Here is a 24,494-nt window from a genome sequence, read left to right as displayed (position 1 = left end):
TCCCTCATGTGCGAGTGTGGCCTTAACACATTTTTGCCTTGTTTTAACATTGAAATATTCCCCGACATTGCCTTTTTTTAACTTTCTTTTTTTACCGAGAGAGAGAGAGAGAGAGAGAGAGAGAGAGAGAGAGAGAGAGAGAGAGAGAGAGAAGTATGAGTCTTTATTTGTGTTTGTGCATTCTCTCTCTCTCTCTCTCTCTCTCTCTCTCTCTCTCTCTCTCTCTCTCTCTCTCTCTCTCTCTCTCTCTCTCTCTCTCCACGTGCCACATCCGCCTCATCACCCTTCCCTTCTGTCCCCTTTTCCTTCCTCCCTATCTCTCTCTCCCTTCCCTCTTCCCGTCTCTGTCTCCCCCAGGCGCCGGTCACCTCTCCCCCACGGACGGAAGGCAGGTGTCTGAAGGTAATTAAGATGGAGATGCGAGATGGAGGCCGATTACTGTAGATCTCTGCGGACAAGGGTTGCGGGGGACGAGGGGCTAACGAGCGTTCTGTGGTGGCTTTTTTGAGGGTGTAAATAATGAAGGCAGTCGGCGTAGGTAGGCCGGGCAGGAGCAGGGGGCGGCGGTGGAGGGATGGCGTCGATGAGGGGCGGTGAGGGGGTGGTGATTGGGGCGGGACGCGTCACTCAGCCCACCAAATCCTAGAATGACATAATTACAGATAAGAAAAGGGGTAATTTATGCAAAGCCGCTCATTTGCATTATGGTGAGTGATTAAGTGGCTTCGTCTGGCGCCCGGGAACTTATTAAGAATCTCTGGCCCTCGTGTGCGTACCCCGCGCGCCACAATCTCCTGCAGGATCACCCGTGTCCCTCTGTCCCGCTGCAAGGCTTTTTGCACTTGTACGATATCTTCTCCCGGTGTGTATGGCAGCAGCCTCCGCCACCGAGCACAGGCAGAGGCGGAGAGAGAGTCCTTCAGTGTCCGTCCGGACTTGCCAGCGATCAGAGGGTAAGGTTACGCAGCTGCCGCGCGGACCCCTTCACTCGTGGCTTTGCGCTCACACCCTCCAAGTGATTTTTTCATCCGCATCACATTTCCGTGTCTTGAACTAAAGTGACACGGAGACACACATTACTCGTGCCGCAGCCGTTCACATGAACTGTTTTAAGCACGGGGTAACTTTGTGAGGAATGGAGAAACTTTGGAGAGTTACGATGCAGGCACGGGCGGCGGTGTGGAGGCGCTGCTGACGGCGGCTGTGGCGGCGCTGACCCTCGAGATAACTGGCCTGGGAAAGATACGAACCAAACACAAGCACTCACCGGCGTGATATTCCACTCCCGAGACCAGTGCATCGTGAGATAGTGAAGATAACACACGGGCGGCTTTGTCAGGCAGTGGACAGACAGACAGACAGTTGATAGCAAGCAGACAGCCGCTAAGACAGCCACGCCCGAGCCATGAATAGCGCAGGACGAGTGAAAGCGACTGAACCATAACGATACTTAAGAAAAACAGAAAAAAAAGACTTAGAAAAAATAAAAGATGCGGATGATTAAACAAACGCGGAATATATACTTGAAATAAACTCGATTAAGTAGACAGTGAGAGAAAGTGTGACGGAGGGACACGAATAGACAGGTGTGTGTGCGTACAGACAGAAAGCAATGATGGGAGGCGGACAGAAGTGGGGGGCGACCCTGCTGGTGGTAGTGGTGTGGGGGGCGTCGCTCCTCCCCCACGCCCGTCCCCTCTCCCCTTCCCCCACCTCCCGCAACCCCGTCAGTGGCTTGGAAGACAGTAAGTGCTACATCCCACCACCATCACCACTTCCACCTCCACCACCTCACTAACTGGATCATCTGGATATTCTCTCTCTCTCTCTCTCTCTCTCTCTCTCTCTCTCTCTCTCTCTCTCTCTCTCTCTCTCTCTCTCTCTCTCTCTGTAATCCTTGTCTCTTTCTGTCTTCATTTATCTCATTATTGTAGTTCTTATTATCCCTCGAATTTCCGAGTTCTTTTCCTGTCCACTATTTTCTCTTTTTCCTTCTCCTCCTCCTCCTAATCGTTTTCCCTTCACAATTTTCCCTTCCTTCCACTCCTCTCCGTCCTTGCCTCCAGTTCCTCCTTCTCCTCCTCCTCCTCCAAAGCTTCCTGTACCTCCTCCTTTCCAGTCACTTGGTCTTACCCTTTCTCATCCCCTTAATCCTTCATCTCCCTCTCCTCCTCCTCCTCCACCTCCTCCTCCTCCTCCTCCTCCTGCTCCTTCTCCTCACATCCCTTCCAGTCGGGTTCTCAGATAATTCCCAGGCGATGAATGTGCTCATTAAGATAATGATTAACAAGCTTTCCCTATTAAGCTTAACTCCATTAGTAACAGTGCAACCACAGGCGCCGCAGTGATTCAACAATAGGAAAGCGGCGACTGATCTCTTCTCACCTTGAAGAGAGAGAGAGAGAGAGAGAGAGAGAGAGAGAAGGATACTCTACTTGTCTCACGCACTTGTTCCCCTTTTCTGCTTTTTTTTTTTTTATCTATTGGTTCCCTTCCCTTTCTTTCCCCTCTCTCTCTCTCTCTCTCTCTTTCTCTTCTCTTTCTCCCTCCCACAGATTTTCTATTCTATCCTTCCCTCATTTTCCTTTGCTTCGGTTTCTCGTTTCCCGTCTCTCTTTTTCTCTCTTCCTCACCTGTTCTCTCCGTACGTCATATTTATTTATTTTTTTTTTAGTTTTCCTTTTATCTCTCCCTTCTGTAGACTTGTTTTTTTTTTTATGATTACCATTCTTCATATCCCTTTCCTTCTTCTCTTTCCTTTCCCCTTCCCCTTCTCCTTTCCTCTCTCTCTCTCTCTCTCTCTCTCTCTCTCTCTCTCTCTCTCTCTCTCTCTCTCTCTCTCTCTCTCTCTCTCTCACCTTTCCACACGTCGTATTTATTTATTTTCTCTTTTAGCAGTTAACCATTTCTTTCCCAACCCTGAAGATTTTCCTATTATAACCTTCCCTCATATCCTTTTTTTTTCCTCCTCCTTCCCTTTCCTCTCCTCCAGATACCTCCCACTGTCTTTCCTTTCTTTTTCTCAATTACCCTCATGCAGATTTTCCTGTTGTAACCTTCCCTTATATCTCTTCGCTTTTCCCCCTTTCCTCTCTCCCACACACCTTCCTCTCTTGTATTTTTTATTTATTTGTTTATTTATTTATTTTTTTATCTTCTCAGTTACCCTTTCCTTTCCAAGCAGGTTTTCCATTCTAATCTTCCCTCATATCCCTCTTCCCTCTCTTTCCCCTCTCCCCACACCTCCCACCTTCCACAAGCCTCTTTTTCCTCCTATCTTCTTTCCTTTTCTCCCCCTTTGCTTCTCCCCACGCATCTCCCACAACATTTTCTTTTTTTCTCTCTCTCTCTCTCTCTCTCTTCTTTCCTTTCTTTCTTTTCCTTTCTTTTTTTTGCATTTCGCCCTCGGGTTTGGGTTTGTCTGCATATTACAGTTGTCTGGCGGGGCTCCTCGCGGGGCTCGTCTGAATAGCCAAGGCCACAATTTCCTTCGGACTCCGCTGGCTAAACGCTTTTGTTGGCCCGCCCATCGCGAATTAAGGAGGGTGAGCGACGGTGGTGAATATTGTGGTGGTGGTGGTGCTGTGTGTGTGTGTGTGTGTGTGTGTGTGTGTTGAAGGTGAGTGGTTGCGTGGCTGTGGTTATTACTACTACTACTGCTGGTGCTGCTTTTTTTTTTTTTCATTTTTTTCCAATTTGCGTAGTGGGGAGAATGTGCGTGTTCGTGTGTGTGTGTGTGTGTGTGTGTGTGTGTGTGTGTGTTGGGGGGAAAAGTGGTGCTGCTTCCATCCATCCGTGGTGTGTAGTCGTAATCTTTTTAATTAAGGTTGTGAGGCAAGGAACGGCAACGTATGGGGGAACTTAACACACACACACACACACACACACACACACACACACACACACACACACACACACCAGCAGCAGCACGCAAACAAACACTCCAAGCAAGATAGACAAACAATACTTGACATTTTATATAAATATCTCAGTTTTTTGTCTTGTCTGATTGTTCAACTTCTGTGTGTGTGTGTGTGTGTGTGTGTGTGTGTGTGTGTGTGTGTGTGTGTGTGTCTGTGTCTGTGTGTGTCTGTGTCAAAGGGTCAGTGAGTGGATGGAATAAGTAAGGTGTGGATGTGATAGATGAAGTTGATAGTGATGGATGTGTGGATGTTGTGTGGATGTTGTGTGGATGTTGTGATAGATGAAGTTGATAGTGATGGATGTGTGGGTATTGCGGATGTGGAAGAGGAAAGAGACGAAAATTATGTGGATGTAATGAAAGTGAATTGTTGGAATGTGTGTGTGTGTGTGTGTGTGTGTGTGTGTGTGTGTGTGTGTGTGTGCATATTGAAGAGGTGGATGAAGAAGGTAGCGAAATATCTAGATGGATAGTTAGAATGGATAGAATAATTATGTGGATGCAATATATGTGAATTGTTTGAGTGTGTGTGTGGGTATTGAAGAGGTGGATGAAGAAATGAAGTGGAATAGTTAGACATAGTTAGAATAGATAGAATAAATATGTGGATGTTATATATGTGAATAATAAAGTGTATGTATGTATGTATGTGTATGTATGTATATATGTATGTATGAATGAGTGACGAATGTTTCTTATACGCAATCCCTTTAACCCTCTCTCTCTCTCTCTCTCTCTCTCTCTCTCTCTCTCTCTCTCTCTCTCTCTCTCTCTCTCTCTCTCTCTCTCTCTCTCTCTCTCTCTCTCTCTCTCTCATTGTTATTGAACCGGCCAACATTAGCATGGGTGAGCAGTGTTTGTTTGTTTGTCTGTGTGTTTAAGTTTTGCTATTGTATTCCAGTCACTGCCAGAACCATTTGTCTTGTCTTTTTTTTCTCTTTTTTTTTTTCTTTATCTGGCCATACACGCCAAGCTTTGTATGGTAATAGCGGCTGAAACTTGTTAATTTTTGCCCCTCCTCTCTCTTTTTCTTTTCTTTTTTTTTTTTTTATTCCACATGGTATTGTCTTGTTGTTCCATTTATTAGAGTCATTAGTTTGGTCTTATTGTCTTCGTTTGTTTTGTTTTTAATGCTGTGTTGCTGTTTTTTTATTGCCTTGTCCAATTGTTTTTTTTTTATTGATATTATTTCGCTTCTGTATACGTAAGTTATTTTTTTCGTGTTTTTTTCTTTCTTTTTTTTTCAATATTATTGTCTGATTTTGCGCTTTTGGGTTGGTTTCTGTGTGTGCGTGTGTATGTGTGTGTGTGTGTGTGTGTGTGTGTGTGTGTGTGTGTGTGTGTGTGTGTGTGTGTGTGTGTGTGTGTGTGTGTGTGTGTGTGTGTGTGTGTGTGTTTCACTAATGCTCGTTAACTTTATCAAGCCCCAGTTACTTTTAGCCAACTAAGTCAATTAATTCGCTAACTCATTTTTTATTTACTTTTTTTTTGTGGTGTTTATTCCTGTCACCATCATCATCATTAACGTCATCAGCATCATCACAATCAGTGCTTCATCATTCATCATTATCCTCATCACCATCATCATCACCATCATCATCATTATTAACGTTATCATCATCATCACAACCAATGCTTCTTTCCCCAGAGTAATTATCATCTCATTATCATCTTTTATCATCACCATCATCATCATCATCATCATCATCATTATCATCATCAGGTCCAGTTTTCTGAAAGTTGTTATTAAAAGATAAAAAAAATACGATGAAAGTTAATGTCATTTTTTCCTCTTTCTCTTTCTCTCAACAATTTCCTGTGAGTGAACCCGCTGGCCCTCTCTCTCTCTCTCTCTCTCTCTCTCTCTCTCTCTCTCTCTCTCTCTCTCTCTCTCTCTCTCTCTGTTAACACGTTTCCTTGCCTTACTTTCTTAATTTCTCTTAAACTTACTTTACAAGGCAACCACTTAGCTCTCTCTCTCTCTCTCTCTCTCTCTCTCTCTCTCTCTCTCTCTCTCTCTCTCTCTCTCTCTCTCTCTCTCTCTCTCTCTCTCTCTAATGTAATGAGAGGAACATGGTCTCAGAAACGGTCTTGGATATTAAGAAGAGGGTGAGAGAGAAAGAAAGGATAAACTCGGAATGGAAGAGAGGGATCAAACACACGCCAAATTACATCTTATTGATATGAGAGAGAGAGAGAAAGAGAGAGAGAGGGATTGTGTGGGGCTGACTGACTGACTGACTGACTGACTGACTGACTGGGTTTCTTGTTAAGTGCCTCATTCTAATCTCCTTTCCTTAGGGCTTCATTCGGTAAGCTATCAGGGTTTTCATACAAGGCCAGACCACATCTTCCATTTCTTGCCTCCCTCTGTTTGTTCTCTTCCCGTTTACAACCGTGTCTCTTCCTCTTCTCCTTCTTCCTTACTGTCGTTTCTTCATTTCTCCTCCTCTTTACATCCTTCTCTAGTCTTTTATCTTCTTCCTTGCTGGTTTTTCTCCCTTTCTTCTCGTCTTTATATCCTTCTCTAGTCTTCCTCTTCTTTCTTGCCGTTCTTTTCCCTATTCTCGTCTACACACTTTTCATCCTTTTTTTCTGCCCTTTCTCTCTTTCTCCTCTCCATTTCTTCCTTTCCTCCTCGTGTCCTCCTTTCTGTCTGTCTTTTTTTCACGTTTCCTTCTTTCTTCCTTTCCTCTTTGTGTTCACTTTATTGTACGCTTCTCTTCTTCCTGTTCTTTCCCCCATTTCTCCTCTCCATTTCCTCTTCTCTTTCGTGTGTCCTTTTCTTCACTACACCACCTTCCAGTCCACCTCTCATCTAGCTGTTCTTTCTTGCTTCCTCCTCTCCTTTCTCTAACTTCTCTTACTATTTGTCATCTTTCCTCCGTCTATCTCTCTAACTTTGTCTCTCTCACACCTCTCGTAACCTTTGTAATCTCCCCCTTGTCAGCCTCCTCTCTCTCCCTCCCTCTCCTTTATACCTTCCTCTCACAAGCTAGTCCCCCTCCTATCTCCACCTCCCTCACCTCTCACTCCTTCTCACTCTCCTCCTCCTCTCTCTCACTGTGATCACCTCTCATCCCGCCCGTCACACTCCCAGTCACATCTCATCCGTCACCTCTGCTCTCCCGGCCTCACATCTCCATTAGATTTAGACCTTACGAGACCTCAGACCAACCCCTCGTGTTTTCTGCCTCATGAAGTGACCAGAAGTTGTGTCTCACTGTGAAACGTGGTGGATCTGATTACATTTTTATGGTGATTTGGTCAGTTTTTGTTAATCTGTATTAGTTTGTCGTCTTTTTTGTTTCTCTCTCTCTATTTCAGGTTAGTTTTGAAAGGGGAGTGGTGGTGGTGGTGGTGATGGTGATGGTGGTGGTCAATAGAGGTGCTGAGTTAAGGACGGGAAGTAGTGAGTGTTAAAAAAAATGTTATGGTGAGTTTGTAATGGTTTTTAAAAATGGAGTTGAAGAAAATGAGGAGGAAGTTGCTTACAAGAAAAAATGAGAACGGAAAAGGGTGTTTTTTTTTCTTTCCTTAAGCGAGGAGGAACTAAGGAAGAGTTGAAAGAGAAAGAGAGAGGGAAAGAGGGAAAGAGAGAGAGAGAGAGGTAAAGGAGGAAAGGGGGAAAAAATAGTGTGCGGAGAGTTTTTCGTTCAGGCTTTGTGTGAATTAAAGTGAGAGAGGAGTGTAGGGTCCCTGGTGGCGGCCTGGAGAATTACATATGTTAAGGGAATTCATTTCATTAGCATCCCCACCACCACCACCACCACCACCGCTACTACTACCACCACCACCACCACCACTACTACACATCTATCATTGTTCGTGTGGCGGTACTATTGACTTCCATAAAGTTACGTAAGGGTACAGTGATTAATTTTGTCTTGTCTGCAGAACGATAGGTACAGGTAGCCGTTCATTATTAGTGCTTCTCTCTCTCTCTCTCTCTCTCTCTCTCTCTCTCTCTCTCTCTCTCTCTCTCTCTCTCTCTCTCTCTCTCTCTCTCTCTCTCTCTCTCTCTCAATTTGTCTTACACTGTCTAATTACTATGGTATCTCAGCCACTTTTTTTCATCCTTTTTTTCCCTCATAAACACACACACACACACACACACACACACACACACACACACACACACACACACACACACACACACACACACACACGTACATACACACACGTACACACACGTACACATACCCACAAAGCACTGCACACACAGCACGGGGTTAATTATATATAGACGTATGTGTGTGTGTGTGTGTGTGTGTGTGTGTGTGTGTGTGTGTGTGTGTGTGTGTATGTGTGCGTAGAGGCGCCCAGGGAGGAATAATTAAGCCTGGAGGAGACAGGTGTGTGCACGGATTAATAAAGAAAAAAACACGCCTTATCTACAAACAGGTACTAGAGAATACCAGTAATTAAAGACCGTAAGACAGGTAGAGAGAGAGAGAGAGAGAGAGAGAGAGAGAGAGAGAGAGAGAGAGAGAGAGAGAGAGAGAGAGAGACGTATATATCAAAAAGAGAGAATGAGGGAGATGATGAAGAGAGAGAAGAGGAGAGAAGAGAGGGAGGGACAGACATATATTTTAACAGAAGGAAAGCAAGAAGAGAGAGTTAACTACTAACAGGTTTGGTTGCATTGAGAAGAAGTGCATTATCCAACTCTATCCTGAGGCCACGGTAACTGAAGACCTGCTAGGGAAGTGTAGGTAGCGCAGTGTGATAACGCAGGCGCCGCTAACACACACAAACACACACATTCCTCCCTCCAGCGGCGACTGCTATAAATGGTGGCGTCTAATATACGGTAATGATAACAATATCTTGGGTGATTAACTAAAAGGTGGTGGTTATGTGAATTGTTGTGTGGTAGATGTTTTAGTCGTGGTTGTAGTTATGGTGGTGGTGGTGGTTGTAGTGGTAGTAGTGGTGGTAGCTTCATGTTAATACTGTAGCTGCTGCTTCTACTACTATTACTGCTACTGCTGCTGCTACTAATGTTAATAATCCTGTTACTGCTGCTGCTTCTTTTTCTTCTACTTCTTTTTTTTGTTATACTACTGCATACTACTACTACTACTACTACTACTACTACTACTACTACTACTACTACTACTACTACTACTACTACTACTTCTTCTACTACTACTACTACTACTACTACTACTACTACTACTACTACTACTACTACTACTACTACTACTACTACTACTGCTGCTGCTGCTGCTACTATTATTATTGTCATTATTATCATCATTATCATCATCATCATCATCTTTATTATTATTATCATTATTACCACATTTATCCAACCTTGCTTGCTTGTCCTCTATTTTCTCCAATCTTGTTCTCTCCTTGACCCTCTTCTCCTTTTACTCTCGCATTTTTCCTACCCTCCCCCCCCCCACCACCACCACCATCACCAAGACCACCACCAGACTCGCCCCCAAACCCCATCTCCCCCATCCACAACCTATAGACCTCCCCCAACTCGCCAGACCGGTCAAAAATCCAGGACAAGTATCAACACACACACACACACACACACACAAACCTACACCTAACATATTAATTTCTTCTAACTTAAACACTCACTTAATCTAACTTCATTTATCGTAACTGCTTCAAGTAACACTGTCTTCCCCACACACCCTACCACCCACCCCAGGCGCCCCCAGGAAGGAGACGCCAGAAGCCAGCCGGGGAAGAGAGGGTGGAGGGGGGAGGAGAGGGTTGGGGAGGACGGAGTGGGAGGGGGGCATGGGGTAAAGGATAAAATGAAGGACTTTAGCTGGAGGCAATGCGAAGGATACAATCGAAAGGTTTAGGGGGGGAAAGAATGCTGCCTATGGAGAGAGAGAGAGAGAGAGAGAGAGAGAGAGAGAGAGAGAGAGAGAGAGAGAGAGAGACCCTTTTTACATTCATACACGTAAAATGCGTTGTTTTTTGTTATTTATTTAGCTACTGTTGTTATTTTTAAGAGAGAGAGAGAGAGAGAGAGAGAGAGAGAGAGAGAGAGAGAGAGAGAGAGAGAGAGAGAGAGAGAAAATGATGGACTGTTGTATGTAGACATCTTTTGTTATGAAACTAAATATAGAAACAAAACAGAGAGAGAGTGAGAGAGAGAGAGAGAGAGAGAGAGAGAGAGAGAGAGAGAGAGAGAGAGAGAGAGAGAGAGAGAGAGAGAGATGAGTTTTGATAATTATAGTCCACTTTACCTGTAGAGCCGCGGTCATTAATTTTTAATTTTTATTATTAATTTATGCATTAATTCAATTCATTATCTATACTTATTAAATCATTCTTCATGTCTCGAATTACATTTTTTCTATTGTTATATTGTGATGAAGAACAAAACTGCACATTTTATATAAGGAGGGAAAGAACATCGGGTTTTTTTTTTTCCATTGTTAAACACACACACACACACACACACACACACACACACACACACACACACACACACACACACACACACACACACACACACACATACTGGATAAGGACGTAGAAAGAACATAACTGATAATTCTATTTAAGAGGAGAACAGAAGGGAAATTTTCATCGCTACCCACACATACACACAAACACACGCACACGCAGGCGGGGTCAGGGCGTAGTGGAGCGGAAAGATGGGTCACCACCGCCAGGGGACGCAGGAAACATGAATTCAGGAGTTGCAAGTCGTAAACCAGTTAGCCGCGTGTTCGGTCCCTTTGTGCTGGACTTGTCGTCAGTGTTGGCATCATTATCCATTATTATTAGTAAAAGTTGTTGACAGTGGAGTGGAAGTAGTTGTAGTAGTAGTAGTAGTAGTAGTAGTAGTAGTAGTAGTAGTAGTAGTAGTAGTAGTTTTATTGTTGTCCAGTTGTTGTTGTTTGTCATAAAGATGTTCTATATTCTCTCTCTCTCTCTCTCTCTCTCTCTCTCTCTCTCTCTCTCTCTCTCTCTCTCTCTCTCTCTCTCTCTCTCTCTCTCTCTCTCTCTCTCTCTCTCTCTCTCTCTCTGACCCTCTTTTTATCCCTCTCATTGTCTTAACATCAACCCTTTTTTTTTTCCTCCGTTCTCAAACAAACACTTCCCCCTTATAACTAAATATTTTCTTATAACCGATGTAACCAATGACGTGGGGTCACATGACAACCCAGCCATCCCATTGGTCTCTTAAACTGAAGAAGTCACAAGCGACTCGGCGACGATTGGTGGCAGCGGGGCGGATGTCCCAATGTCAATAAAGGAGCTTGACCTCACAATGCTTAAGACCATCAGAGAAGGGAGGGAAAGGAGGGAGAGAGGGAGGGAGCTTGGATGAGAGGTGGGATAGAAAGTTAATTAAAAGAGAGGGAGAGAAGATGAATGAGAGGTAGAATAGGAAGCTTGACAAGAAGGACAGGAGGGTGTCAGGGTAGATATGAAGCTGAACAAGAAGGGAAGAAGAGACAGGGAGTGGATAAGAGATAGTAAAGTTTAGAGGGAAGGAAGGTGAATGAGAGGAAGAACAGGAAGTTTGACAAGAAGGAAAGGAGAGCGTTCAGGTTAGATAGGAAGAAGACGCAGGGAGTAAATAACAGACAAAATCAGAAACGTTGAGAGGGAATGAGATGAAAAGTTAGAAGAGAGGGTGAATGAAAGATAGAATAAAAAACTTGAGAAAGGAAAGAAGAAATAAATATAAAAACTAAACAAGAAGGGATGGAAAAACGTAGCGAGGATGAGAGACAGGCTAGAAAAGTTAAGAGAGAGAAAAACAGAAACTAGATAAAAGGTAAAGAAGCTGTGCAGGGAAGGACGCCATGAGAGAAGCAGAGGAGACCCAATGCTCCCTAGGGAAAGGTGGAAGCAATCATGTGTGACAGGCAGACAAGTGGCGGGGATACAGGTGGCGGTTTTCGTGCCCTGTGTCCCCTTGTCTCTCTGTCCGTGTCGTCCTCGTGATGGCTGTTCCAGTCTAACCACAGAAAAAAAGGGAGCCAGCGTCTTGTAGCTAAGCGAGAGAAGGAGAAAGGGGGAGGAAAGAATGATTCCTTCCTTCCTGACATGAAACACCTGCCTCCTCTGAACCTTTTCTTTATTTCTTTATCTTTATGAGGATGTTATTTATTTTTTTCTTTATTTTACGAGACAACATCTACATTTTCACCCCCATCCGTGTGTGTGTGAGCGTGTGAATGTGTGGAGGGAGGACAGACACCGGGCCTTGTTCCTACATAGAAAACGGAGTGGCTTTATAATGGGCCTTACAGAACCAGTAGAAAACGACATGCCCATAATGACGAGAGAAAACGGACGACGCGCTCTAAGGCTGCAGAGAAAATGGGAGGCAATTAGGGCGGCGGGAGAGACAAGGGCGGCGCGGAGGTGGAGTCCTTGTCCCTGGCCGTAATTCAGTGACGGTGATGGAGGTGTTGAGTAAGCTCACCTCTTTCTCTGTCTCTCTCTCTCTCTCTCTCTCTCTCTCTCTCTCTCTCTCTCTCTCTCTCTCTCTCTCTCTCTCTCTCTGCTATTGCTCCATCTCCTTAATGCAGTTCTCCAGGAGTCACAACAAAACAACACTCGTAAAAAAGTCAATTGGATTCTGACCTTAACCGATCGTAAATTTCGTCCCAGTAAGTAGTTAGGATACTTCCCTGAGACAAAAGTGATGTCCTGCCCTTATTTAGCCCTGCCAGTTCATCTGTGTAGGGTCCAACCACATCATTAAGGACGTGGCCATAGGTGGATGAAGATCAGGGCAGAGCAGTAGTAGTGGTGGTGCTGGTGGTGTTCATATACCCCATATCTTGTTCTTGTACCTTTCTACCTGACATAACTTACATGGACATCCTTAAGGTGACAAATCGGAATTTTTTTTTTCTCTCTCTCTCTCTTTTGCCTCAGTGACAAAAGTTCAATCGCTTCTAAAGGAAGCTACTTTTTTTTTTAGGTGTATTCAGAATACTTTGTTGTTTTTGTTTTGTTTTATTTTTTTTTGGAAAGCTTCTAACTTGTTAAAATGTGTGTGTTTTTTTTTCTCTCTCACTTTTTGGAAGTTGAAGGTACAGTTTAAAGCGAGAGAGAGAGAGAGAGAGAGAGAGAGAGAGAGAGAGAGAGAGAGAGAGAGAGAGAGAGAGAGAGAGAGATTATGAAACTGAAAATGTATAAAGAGAGGGATAAGTGAAAGAAAAAGAGAGGATGGAGAGATAACTGGATGTGGACAAAGAGACAGAGAGAGAGAGAGAGAGAGAGAGAGAGAGAGCTTTCTCATGAAATTTTCTCCCAACATGTCCTCGACCTGAACTGTACACGCCTTTGCTCAATCATTCAACATTCACTGGAAATCTTAGATTACAGACTCCCGCTTCTCAAACCTTACCGACCCTCACCTCTCTCTCTCTCTCTCTCTCTCTCTCTCTCTCTCTCTCTCTCTCTCTCTCTCTCTCTCTCTCTCTCTCTCTCTCTCTCTCTCTCTCACTTTTATTCTCCTACTCGACATTCAGTTATTTTTGCATCTTTTCCCTTTCTCTCTCTCTCTTATTCATCCCTTCCTCTTCTATTTTCCTGTCTCATAATCTCTCTCTCTCTCTCTCTCTCTCTCTCTCTCTCTCTCTCTCTCTCTCTCTCTCTCTCTCTCTCTCGCTCTCGCTCTGTGTGTGTGTGTGTATGTGTGTGTGTGTGTGTGTGTATGTATGTATGTGCTTGTTTCCCCCCTGAGTTACGTCACAACACACAAGTAAAAGTAAATGCAAAAGGGCAAGAGTTTTACGTGCCGCTGTGTCTCGTAAGCTTCATTCACACTGGGCGCATGTCAGCCAGTCCGGAACTATTCGCCGTGTTTCTCCTAAACTACACTTGAGCCACACCAACCCAGGCCATTCACCTCCTTGATTCACCGCCACCACCACCACCAACACCAACAACAATAACTATTACTTCTACTACTACTTATTTTTTCTTCTTTTTTCTCTTACTACTGCTACCTGTACCACTACTATTACTACTACATACTGCTACTACCACCACCACTACTTCTACTACTGCCACCACCACCACCACCACTACTACTACTACTGCTACAAAAACGCTCTTATTTCTAGTGCCTAACCAGCTTCTTTCGTAATCATTTGTACCTTGCTCAATAAGAAGACAAATCATAGTAATCAGTAATAATCACTGAACACACAATATGTAATCACGTACTCTCTTTGTCTAACCTGCCATCAGTTTCCAGAAGCTTATCTTTCTCCCTCATGAAAAACGTACCAGTGTATGTTATATCCAGCAACTGACTTTAATATTCCAGTTTTCTCCCCCAGAACAACGGCGCAACTTTCATAATATGTTTTACTTTTTTATTTACCTGTCCAGCATCCTTTCTGAAGCTCAACACACGTTCCCTTCACCCCTGCGCCTCCCTCTCCCTCCTCTCCCGCCTCTTCCATTGCTAAAGCTGCGAGATGAACCTTTAAGTCTCTCGTAATACGGATGGTTCTTGAAGTTTACGATTTACTGAAGCCGTTCCAGTTTTCCGCCTCTTTATACGGAAGCGCCTCTCGTTTGTATATTCCGGCGAGGCATGGCTACAGGAGCGGAAGTTTGCTCCCCACTAAAATGCAGTAAAATGTAACTGCATGGAGAAGACAAAAGACAAAAGGGTGGTGCATGTGTTCGCTTGAAAACTGAAGAGGGAGGAAAGCTTGCATGTGTGGCCGTGTTGGAACTGGGAACGTCAATAGTGTTAAGTGTCTTAGGATGAAATGGAAAGAGTTGTATTACCTGGAAAACATGATGAGCTTACGCAGGTGTCTGATCGAGAATTGGAAAAAGACATAAAGGAAAAGAGCTGCCATGTGTGCATCTGAGAAGTGGGAGAGACGAAATCTTGCATTATCTAGAAGAGGAAATAAGATGTTTCTGTCTATCTTTAATCCGGAAAAGACAATCCTCTTTGTGTCTGCGTCGAAACTGGAGAAGAAACAAATTTGCACTAACTGGAAGAGATTATCTTGCATATATGTATGTCTAACTCAGGTCTGGAAAAAGACAATTTTCCATGTCATCGCGTGAAAACTGGAAACAACAATTCTGTATTTGTCTGCTTCAGAACTGGAAAAGAAAAAACAAGCTTACATTAAATGGAAAAGACAAAGTTGCTTACACTCGTATATCTAAATGAGATCTGAAAAAAAGACAACAAACGTCCATATTCTGGAAAAAAAAAACTTTATACGTTTACGTTGGAACTGGAAAGAACAACCTTGCATTGAATAGAAAAGACAAACTTGCACATGAGTCTAACTGAAATCTGGGAAAAAAAAGTCAACAACCTTCCGTGTTCCAGCGTCAAAACTGGAAACAGGAAGCGACAACCCTGCTTTAAAACTGGAAAAAGACACGCATGCACTAAACTGGAAAAATAAAAAAGACCAAACTTCCGCAAAAGTTTTTGTGACTAGCAAAAACCCAAACCCAAGCCTTCCACGCACCACCACAGCCATAACCTAACCTTGAAAAAGAACAATACCTGAACTTCCTTACATCTACGAAAACAGAACGATAAAAAAAAAACCTGGAAAAGACGGAAAAGCCAGACTCAAACCTTCCACGAACTAACATACCCAAATAACAAAAAAAATCGAAACAAAAAACAACAACAACCAAACTTCCATAACCCTACTTCAAAAATAAAACAAATAAAAAAAAAACAAATGAAAAACTGGAACAGACGAACACCCATAAATCAACGTGACTGCAAAACCAAACAAAAGATGATCCGGTTATAAACGAGAGGCAGGTGTTTTGCTTACATTATCGCTTACCTGTGTGCCGGTAATTGGGCGCCCTCGAGTTACAAATGGGCGGGCGTGTCATCGGCTCCCCGCACCGCTGGAATCATTTGACTTTTTGATGAGTTCGTTTTCCAGTCGCACGGGTCATCTGTAAGCTGCGTACGTGAGTTTTAGGCCTCTCTCTCTCTCTCTCTCTCTCTCTCTCTCTCTCTCTCTCTCTCTCTCTCTCTCTCTCTCTCTCTCTCTCTCTCTCTCTATGAAAGTCCACTTACTGCCTGCCTCGTTCCAGAGAGAGAGAGAGAGAGAGAGAGAGAGAGAGAGAGAGAGAGAGAGAGAGAGAGAGAGAGAGGGAGGGAGAGTGAGAGAGAGATTGTTGGTGGCGTAAGAGGAACGATGGAATTAAAAGATTAAGGAAGAGTGGAAAGAAAAGTTTAAAGAATAATATAGAGATAGCGAAAGTTGAAAGGAGTAAAGGCACGCACACACACACACACACACACACACACACACACACACACACACACACACACACACACACACACACACACACACACACAGAGTAGGAATTGGAATATAAAGCTGGTGGAATGAGAGGGAAACTACATGAAATTTAAATTGAGAAAAATAAAACGAATAGAAACACCGTCAGAGAGAGAGAGAGAGAGAGAGAGAGAGAGAGAGAGAGAGAGAGAGAGAGAGAGAGAGAGAGAGAGAGAGACTGTTACTCCTGCTCTTGCTCCTCCTCCTTCATAATTTCATCAAGCGCTCTCTCTCTCTCTCTCTCTCTCTCTCTCTCTCTCTCTCTCTCTCTCTCTCTCTCTCTCTCTCTCTCTCTCTCTCTCTCTCCCCCAAGTTTTTCCCTGGCACCAGATACCAGAGGGAATGTGGCCTCAATAATGCACTAACTGCTAACCCCACACCCCCCTCCTCCTCCTCCTCCTCCTCCTCCTCCTCCTCCTCCTCCTCCTCCTCCTCCTCCTCCTCCTTCTTCTTCCATAACCTTTTCCTCCACATTACTCCAAACTCCCTCCTCTTACCCCCTCCCTTCTCCCTCTCTCTCCTCCTTACAAGACGAGCCTCACGCCCCTTTTTTAATGTGTGTGTGTGTGTGTGTGTGTGTGTGTGTGTGTGTGTGTGTTGTGTTGTGTTGTGTTGTGTTGTGTTGTGTTGTGTTGTGTTGTATCAGTTGTGCTTCCTACTACAAACACACTCTCTCTCTCTCTCTCTCTCTCTCTCTCTCTCTCTCTCTCTCTCTCTCTCTGGCATTCAGCCGATTTGTTTCATTCACGATAGAGGAAGAAGAAGAATAAGGAAGAAATCGAGGGTTGATAAATGGTGTTGTTATTGTTATTGTTGCCTGTGTGTACGTATGTGTGTGTGTGTGTGTGTGTGTGTGTGTGTGTGTGTGTGTGTGTGTGTGTGTGTGTGTGTGTGTGTGTGTCTTTTTCGAGAACCTATTTCTTTGATTTATTTTTGTCTATTTCGGGGTGAAGCAGGAGGAGGAGGAGGAGGAGGAGGAGAGGAGAGGAAGAGTAGAAATGCGAATGAAAGAGAAGAATGACGTTTTGAGGAGGGTATAGTCTCTCTCTCTCTCTCTCTCTCTCTCTCTCTCTCTCTCTCTCTCTCTCTCTCTCTCTCTCTCTCTCTCTCTCTCTCTCTCTCTCTCTCTCTCTGTGTGTGTGTGTGTGTGTGTGTGTGTGTGTGTGTGTGTGTGTGTTTATGCGTGCGTGCGTGGTGTTTGTCTCTCATTATCCCATGCTGCTTCTATCTGTCTGTCTGTCAGTGTGTGTGTGTGTGTGTGTGTGTGTGTGTGTGTGTGTGTGTGTGTGTGTGTGTGTGTGTGTGTGTTTTCTTTCTGTTATTCGTCCTTGTTCCTTTTTTTTTTTCCTCCCTTCTTCTCTCACCTCTACGTTATTCTCTCTCTCTCTCTCTCTCTCTCTCTCTCTCTCTCTCTCTCTCTCTCTCTCTCTCTCTCTCTCTCTCATTATCACTTCTTTTGCATCACCTTCGTCATTTATTTTGCTTCCTTCTCTTCGTCCTCTTTTACTTTATATTTTTCTTCTTCTTTTGCTTGTTCTTGTTCCTCCTCCTCCTCCTCCTCCTCCTCCTCCTCCTCCTCCTCCTCCTCCTCCTCCTCCTCCTTCTTGGGCATCTCTCTCTTATTCATACTTCTCGTCGACTAACTAACGCATCTCCTCCTCCTCCTCCTCCTCCTCCTCCTCCTCCTCCTCCTCCTACTAGATCCCTGGGGCGACAAGGTGGTGTTCGCCCTCCTGGAGTGTCTGTTGTCTCCATGGGAAGAAGACGAGGAGGAGGAGGAGGAGGAGGAAGAGGAGGAGGAGGAGGAGGAGTACTAGCTGGTTTGACTTGCTGCCCAGGCTGGTTCTAGGCGCCAGATCTTCACCCCCCTCTTCATCCTCCTCCTCCTCCTCCTCCTCCTCCTCTTCCTTTTCCTCTTTAAGCTCTCTCCCTCCTCCTCTCCCTCCTTCTCATCTTCATTATCGTCGTTGCTGATTTTCTCTTATTCTTCCATTATTGTCCATTTTTCTGTGTACGTTGATTACTCTCTCTCTCTCTCTCTCTCTCTCTCTCTCTCTCTCTCTCTCTCTCTCTCTCTCTCTCTCTCTCTCTCTCTCTCTTTCTCTCTCTCTCTCGTTCAAGGTTAAGTGCGTATTTGCCTCCTTGCTTTACCGATATTCTTCGTTTATCACTTGTTTTCCTTTTATTTTCTTTTGTTTTCGTTTGTGTTCACCTGCCTCATTTTCTTTTTTTCCTGCATTGTTACCTACCTTAGATTGTTTTAGTATTGTTTTATTTATTTTTTATTTTTTTATTTTTTTGCTTTTTCCTTCTATCAATTTTCTTCTTTCTTTTTTTCTCTTCCTTCTTCCTTTCTTTTTTTCGTTCGTTCGTTCTTTCTTACATTCCTTCCTTCCTTCCTTCCTCTTATTATTCTGTCCTTCCTCCCTCCCTCCCTCCCTCCATCCCTCCCTCTCTCTCCCTTCTCGCCACTCCTCCTCCTCCTCCTCCTCCTCCTCCTGACATTATCCCTTAATCCTTCCCGCTTTCATTATTTCTATAAGGAGTTTCAGTTTCCCATTTTCTTGCCATTATCTGGTTTAATTTCCTTTCTTTTTCCTATAATTTCCTGCAGCTACAATAATTATTTCCTTCCTTCCCTTCCTTCTTCCTTCCTTTCCTTCTTTTCTTTCTTCTTCTTTTTAAAGCTTCCCAATTATTTTACACGTTTTCTTTTGATGAATTTGTCTCTCTCATTTTCTGCTTCGTTGTAGTAATTATGTTCGCTCATTATAATTTTTTTCTCGTATTTTTTCTTCCTTTTTTTTTAGATTCATTTTCTTTATTTTAGTCTCTAACTTTTTTTATTTCCCTCTTCGTTTTCTTTCTTTTTTTCGAGATATATTTGAATTCTTTTCTCGTTTTTTTTTCTTTCTCTTTAACACTCGTTTTCTTTATTTTAGTCTCTGGAATTTTTCTTTTTTTTTTCCTTTCTCTCTCTCCGTTTTCTTCTTAACATTGGAGGAGGGGAGTCTGAATTCTTTAGTCCCCCATTCTCAATACAATTACTTCCAGTCCCATTCTCATTGGCACAGTATGAACCTGCCTCTTCCCAGCACCCTTCTCTTCTCTTTCTCTCTCACTCTCTTTTTCTATTCTCTCCTCTCACATTTCCCTCTCCTAATCCTCTTTTACTTTTTTCTTTCTCCATTTTCTCCAATCCCAGCTGCTCCAAATTTCATATCTGATTTGTTTGTTTGTTTTTTTTTTCGTTTTTTTTTCGTTTTTCTGTAAGTTTCTGGTGTTTCTTTTTCTTCTTCCTTTTCTCTTTTTCCTCCTCCTTTTCTCTCCTCTTCTTCCTTCTGTTTTCCGTCGCCATTCCTTTTTGTTTCCTCTCTTCTTCCATCTCTTATCATTCCTCTCTTCCTCCTGCTCCTCTTCCTCCTCCTCTTTATCATCATCATCATTGTCGTCGTCATCATCATCATCATCATCATCATCATCATCATTGTCTTTTTTAATCCTCTACTTCCTTTCTATCTGCCCTCGTCATCTCTCCTTTCCCTTCTTCCTCCTCCTCCTCCTCCTCCTCCTCCTCCTCCTCCTCCTCCTCCTCCTCCTCCTCCGGCACTTCTACTGTCCTTTCTGGTCCCTTTGCATCATATTTTTTCCAATTTCTTCCTTTTTTTCCATTTTTCTCTTCCATGTTTTTACCGCGCCTCCTACTTCTCCTCTCTTTCGCACCTGAGTTATTCTCCTCCTCTCTCTTCACTTCCCTCTTCCTCCTCCTCTTCCTCGTTCCCCCTTCCTCTTACCTCTTGCCACCTACTCCTTCATTTCCCCTCCTCATCCTCTTCATTATTTTGTGTTGTCCACTTAACCTCTTCTTCCTGCTCGTCCTCCTCCTCCTCCTCCTCCTCCTCCTCCTCCTCCGTAAAACTTCATCTCGTATTTCTTATCTCCTTCATCGTTCTCTCTTATTCTCTCTCCCTCCTCTTCCCTCACCTTTTTAACTCCCCTTCCTCTTCCTTTTCTCCCCAACCTTCTGTCTCTCCCCCCGTCTGAAATCTATATAACTCCCTTCACCCCCCACCAGTCCAGTCACTTCCCCCTCCATGCCCCTCCTTCCCTCCCTCTCCTTCCCTCCTTTCTTCCTTCTTTCCTCCTCCTTCAACCCACCACTACCATACCTTTCCATCCTCCCTCCCTCCGTCCTTCTTCCACTCCTTCCTCTTCCACTAGCCCTCCCCTCCTTCCCTCCCTCCTCCCTCCTTCCTTCTTCCCTCCACTCCTCCAAGATTGACACTCCTGCAGAAGCCGACGCCTTATCGCCGCGCGTTCAAGAAACTACAGAGGAACTTTTAATAGAGAGAGAGAGAGAGAGAGAGAGAGAGAGAGAGAGAGAGAGAGAGAGAGAGAGAGAGAGAGAGAGAGAGAGAGAGTTGCTTTTCCGCAGTCCTCATTCGTTTGTGTTATTCCGCTTATTTGTTTGTTTGTTTTTTCTTTGTTTATTTGCTTATTTTGGGATAAATAAGGAAAGTAACAGTTGTTTCACCTGCTTTTGCTCTTCTTCCTCCTCCTCATCCTCTTGCTTATCCTACTCTTCTTCTTTTATCTTTCTTTCCCCTTTCTTTTTCTACCTCTTCTTCTTTTCCTCTTCATTGTCATCATCTTTTCTTCCTCCACCTACTCTTCTTCTCTTCCTCCTCCTCATTATCATCATCTTTTCCTCCTGTCTCACCACCACCACCACCACCACCTCTCCCTGCTTGCCCCTGGTCACTCTATAAATTCAATTCACCTTTACTACTCCTCGTACTGCGCGTCTGCTGCTGCTGCGAATTTCCCACGAGACTCGCAGAACCCGAGGCGGCGCGCAAAACTCAGTGTGCTAAGCGGGGAATGTGCGTAACCTCCCTCACTCTCTCCCTCCCCTCTCTCTTTCTCTCACACACACACACACACACACACACACACAGGAGCCAGACCCTCATCAGTACTGCATCAAGACCATTACCTGGGGTTCATCACAGTTCACTAGACGTAAACTCCAACCTCAAAGCCTTCCAAGCCGCCACCGCTGCCCCTGAGTCTTATTTCTCCCCGCCTCTTCTCGCCTCGCCTCGCTGCCTGGCGCACGAGTATTTGGTTGGGTGCTACTGGTTCTTCTCAGCGTGGTAGTGTAGGTTTGATGTGTGGATTTTGGAAACACTCGTAGGAAAACGTCTCATTTATTTTCTAGTGTAAGATTGTGTAGGGTTCCTGGAATAAAATGAAGTAAAGTTACTTGTGCCATTAGCAATCAGAGGGTTAAGGTTACGTATTGTTCATGCTGACTCCTTTACTTTTACTCATAACTGGCTGTACTGGACGGTATTAGGGTTTTTCAGCGTTTGCATGTGTTATCTGTATCGTCAATAGCAAAGAACGCACTTAAGAACCTGTGTAACTTCTTCTGACCCTTGAAAGTTGTCCTAATGAGAAAGCAAAGCCTCAAAGAATAGCAGTCTAAGCCTTCAGATATTCAGATTTTTCAAGGGCGTCTGTGTAACTCGAGTGATACAATCGGCAATTAGCAAAGAAAAAAAAAAAAACACGCTTGAGAACCTGCCTTACTTTCTCTGACCTCTGCAAGTCGTCCTGATGAGAGAGCAAAGCCACTAAGAACACCAGCCGAAGGTATTTGGATCTTTCAAGTGCATCTTTGTGACTAGTGACTGTTGAAGAACGCCTTTGCATCAACCAACAGTAAAAAAAAAGAAAAAAAAAAAAAAAAACATGCTGGAGTAACTGACTAATTTTCTGTGACCTTTGAAAGTCGTCCTAATGAGGAGGCAAAGCGGCTAAGAACACCAGCCTAAGTCTCCATGTATGTGGGATTTTCAAGGACTTTTACATGATTTTAATGAGAATTTATGAGTGTCTGCATCGTCAGTAGCAAAAGAAACACCCATGAAAACCTGATCAACTTTCTCCTTGACCTCTGCAAGTCGTTATTATGAGAAAGCAAAGCCACCAAGCATGCCAGCCTAAGGTAATGCGATTTTCGAGAGCATCTATGTGACTAGTTATTGTTTGAAAACGTCTGTGTACTCTTGAACACCTGACTAACTTTCTCTCTGATCCTTGAAAGTCGTACCGATGAGAGAGAGAGAGAGAGAGAGAGAGAGAGAGAGAGAGAGAGCAGATCAGAATACTAGCCTAACTCTCCTCCCCCCCACTGGTACTGTCTGACCTTGAGCCTCCATCACTTACCCTTGAACGAGGGCGAGGCTTGAAAAGAATGCTTGGAAATGAGAGTGCCCTTGATTGCTGCTGCTTGCGTTCAGATGAATAAATGTATCAGGGGCTGTGCAGATAAGACTGGGTGCTGGGGGGTGATGGGTAAGCGGGAATGGCGCGGGAGTCCAGCAACCATGCCCCGGGACGCTACTACGTGTGTTGGAGCCAGGAGTGCTCATCAGCTTGCTAATAGGCTTGGTTTTTCTTTTTCTTTTTTTCTTTTTTTCTCCCTTTTCATCAGTCAGTGGAGATGTTTAAGGTGTTCAAGTATTCCGTGGTATTCTGTATCATTATTTTTGTCTTGTTTTACCTTTTTTTATTACGGGGGAGGAATGCCTGTAGTAGTCGTCATCGTTATTTTTTTGTCTCTTTTGCTTTGCCCTTAAACAGCAGTTGTTGGCTTGGTGTTCTTTAGTGTTCTTTTATCATTGTGTTTCTTTTCCTTTTTTTTTTTCATTGGGCAAGGAGTGTGCTTTTTTATTAATTTATTTTTTAATTTATTTCATTTTCATTGTTTTTAGTCTACTTTTTTCTGAATTTTGGTCTTTTTTTTTGCCATTATACGAAGAAGTCATTTTAATATTATTTATTCTTTATCATTTCATTTTAAAGCCAAGGATTTTTTTTTTCTTTCTGTCTTTTTTTTTCTTTATCCTTATTTTTAGTTTGCTTTTTATTTCCCATCATAAAGGGAAGTCACGTTAGTATCCTCTGGCATTCCAAATCATCGTCCTTCTTCTCCATTTCATTAGGCAGAGTCGTTTTTTTAATCCTTATCATTATTATCAGTCCTCTTTAGTGCCTTTAGCGTTATCTTGCATTCCTCATCATTCCCTCCTTCATCTTTTCATTAGGCGCAGAAATTATTTAAGTATTCATTCCCTTGTCCATTCCTTCAAATCTATCCCTGCTTTATCGTTCCCCATAAATCTTTCTTTTCTCTTCGTTAGGCAGTGAAGTCATTTCAGCATCTATTGGCATTATTAGCAGATCGTTCTCTCCTTTCATTAAACGGAAGAGTCAATGTAGTGTGTTTTCATCATTATTCTTAAGTCTCTCCTTTTTTTTTTTTTTTCTTTTCATCAGACAGAAGAATCAGTATAATATTCTTCTCATTCTTGAGTTTTTCCTTTCTGTATAATTATTTCCAAGTCTTTCTTTCCCTTTTCATTACACTCAAGATTCACCTCCGTATCAATTATCGCCATTACCCCCTATGGTCTTTCTGTTCTTGATCATTACTCCTCCTGTCTTCCCTTCCTTTATCACAATCAAATAGTTTTCTTTTCTTTATCACCCTCGTTACTCTTATTTTTTTCTCTTCATTAGACCCAAGAATCACTTTAATATCCTTTACCATTAACATCAAGTATTTCCTCTCTTCATCACAACTTCGTCAAATCTTCCCTCTTCTTTATCACCCTCGTAACTCTTCTTTTTTTTTTCTCTCTTCATTAAACTCAAGAATCATTTTAATATCCTTTCATCATTAACATCAAGTATTTCCTCTCTCCATCACAACTCCTGCATCAAATCTTTCCTTTCCCTATCATCCCTCGTAAGTCTTTCCTCTTCATTAGGCGGCAAGATCACTTTTGGCTGCCTTAGTACTCTATACCATTACTCGCAAGTCCTTCCCACGATAACAATCATCATAACTCTCGGCGCCACCACCCGACCTGCGCGTCCCTCATGCAGGCTGCCACAAGCGGAGGCGCTGCCTGGAAGGGGGTAGAGAAGGAGCAGGAACAGGAGGTGGATGGTGGAAGGTGGTGCCTGTTTTGGAATGTTTAGAAATTTACCCTTGTCTCTCGTACTATCTCGCTGGCCTGTCCCTTGGTGCCTCTTTCAGTGCATCCCAGTGTATTTCCAGTGCCATTCAGTGCCTCCCATTATCTCCCAGTACCTCTCAGTATCTCCCAGTGCCTCTTAAGTGACTTCCAGTGCTTTCCAGTGTTTTTTTTAGTGGTTCCTAATATCTACCAGTGCTTCTTTCTGGC

At 43.6% G+C, this 24,494-nt stretch overlaps 1 protein-coding gene across 1 annotated transcript in view; it reads left to right on the top strand.

Moving 5' to 3' along the window:
* Positions 1 to 688: 688 nt before the first annotated feature.
* The window catches only part of LOC135103385 (nephrin-like), a 79,665-nt gene continuing 55,859 nt past the window's right edge, over positions 689 to 24,494 (top strand). Inside the window, exon 1 of the mRNA XM_064009516.1 lies at positions 689 to 1,745. Coding sequence (XP_063865586.1) covers positions 1,613 to 1,745 — 133 coding nt within the window. The 5' untranslated portion in view covers positions 689 to 1,612. The remainder of the gene's footprint in view (positions 1,746 to 24,494) is intronic.

Source organism: Scylla paramamosain, chromosome 9 (assembly GCF_035594125.1).
Source record: "Scylla paramamosain isolate STU-SP2022 chromosome 9, ASM3559412v1, whole genome shotgun sequence".
In the NCBI taxonomy this organism is placed as follows: Eukaryota; Metazoa; Arthropoda; class Malacostraca; order Decapoda; family Portunidae; genus Scylla; species Scylla paramamosain.
This window is presented reverse-complemented; position numbering and strand designations above follow the sequence as displayed.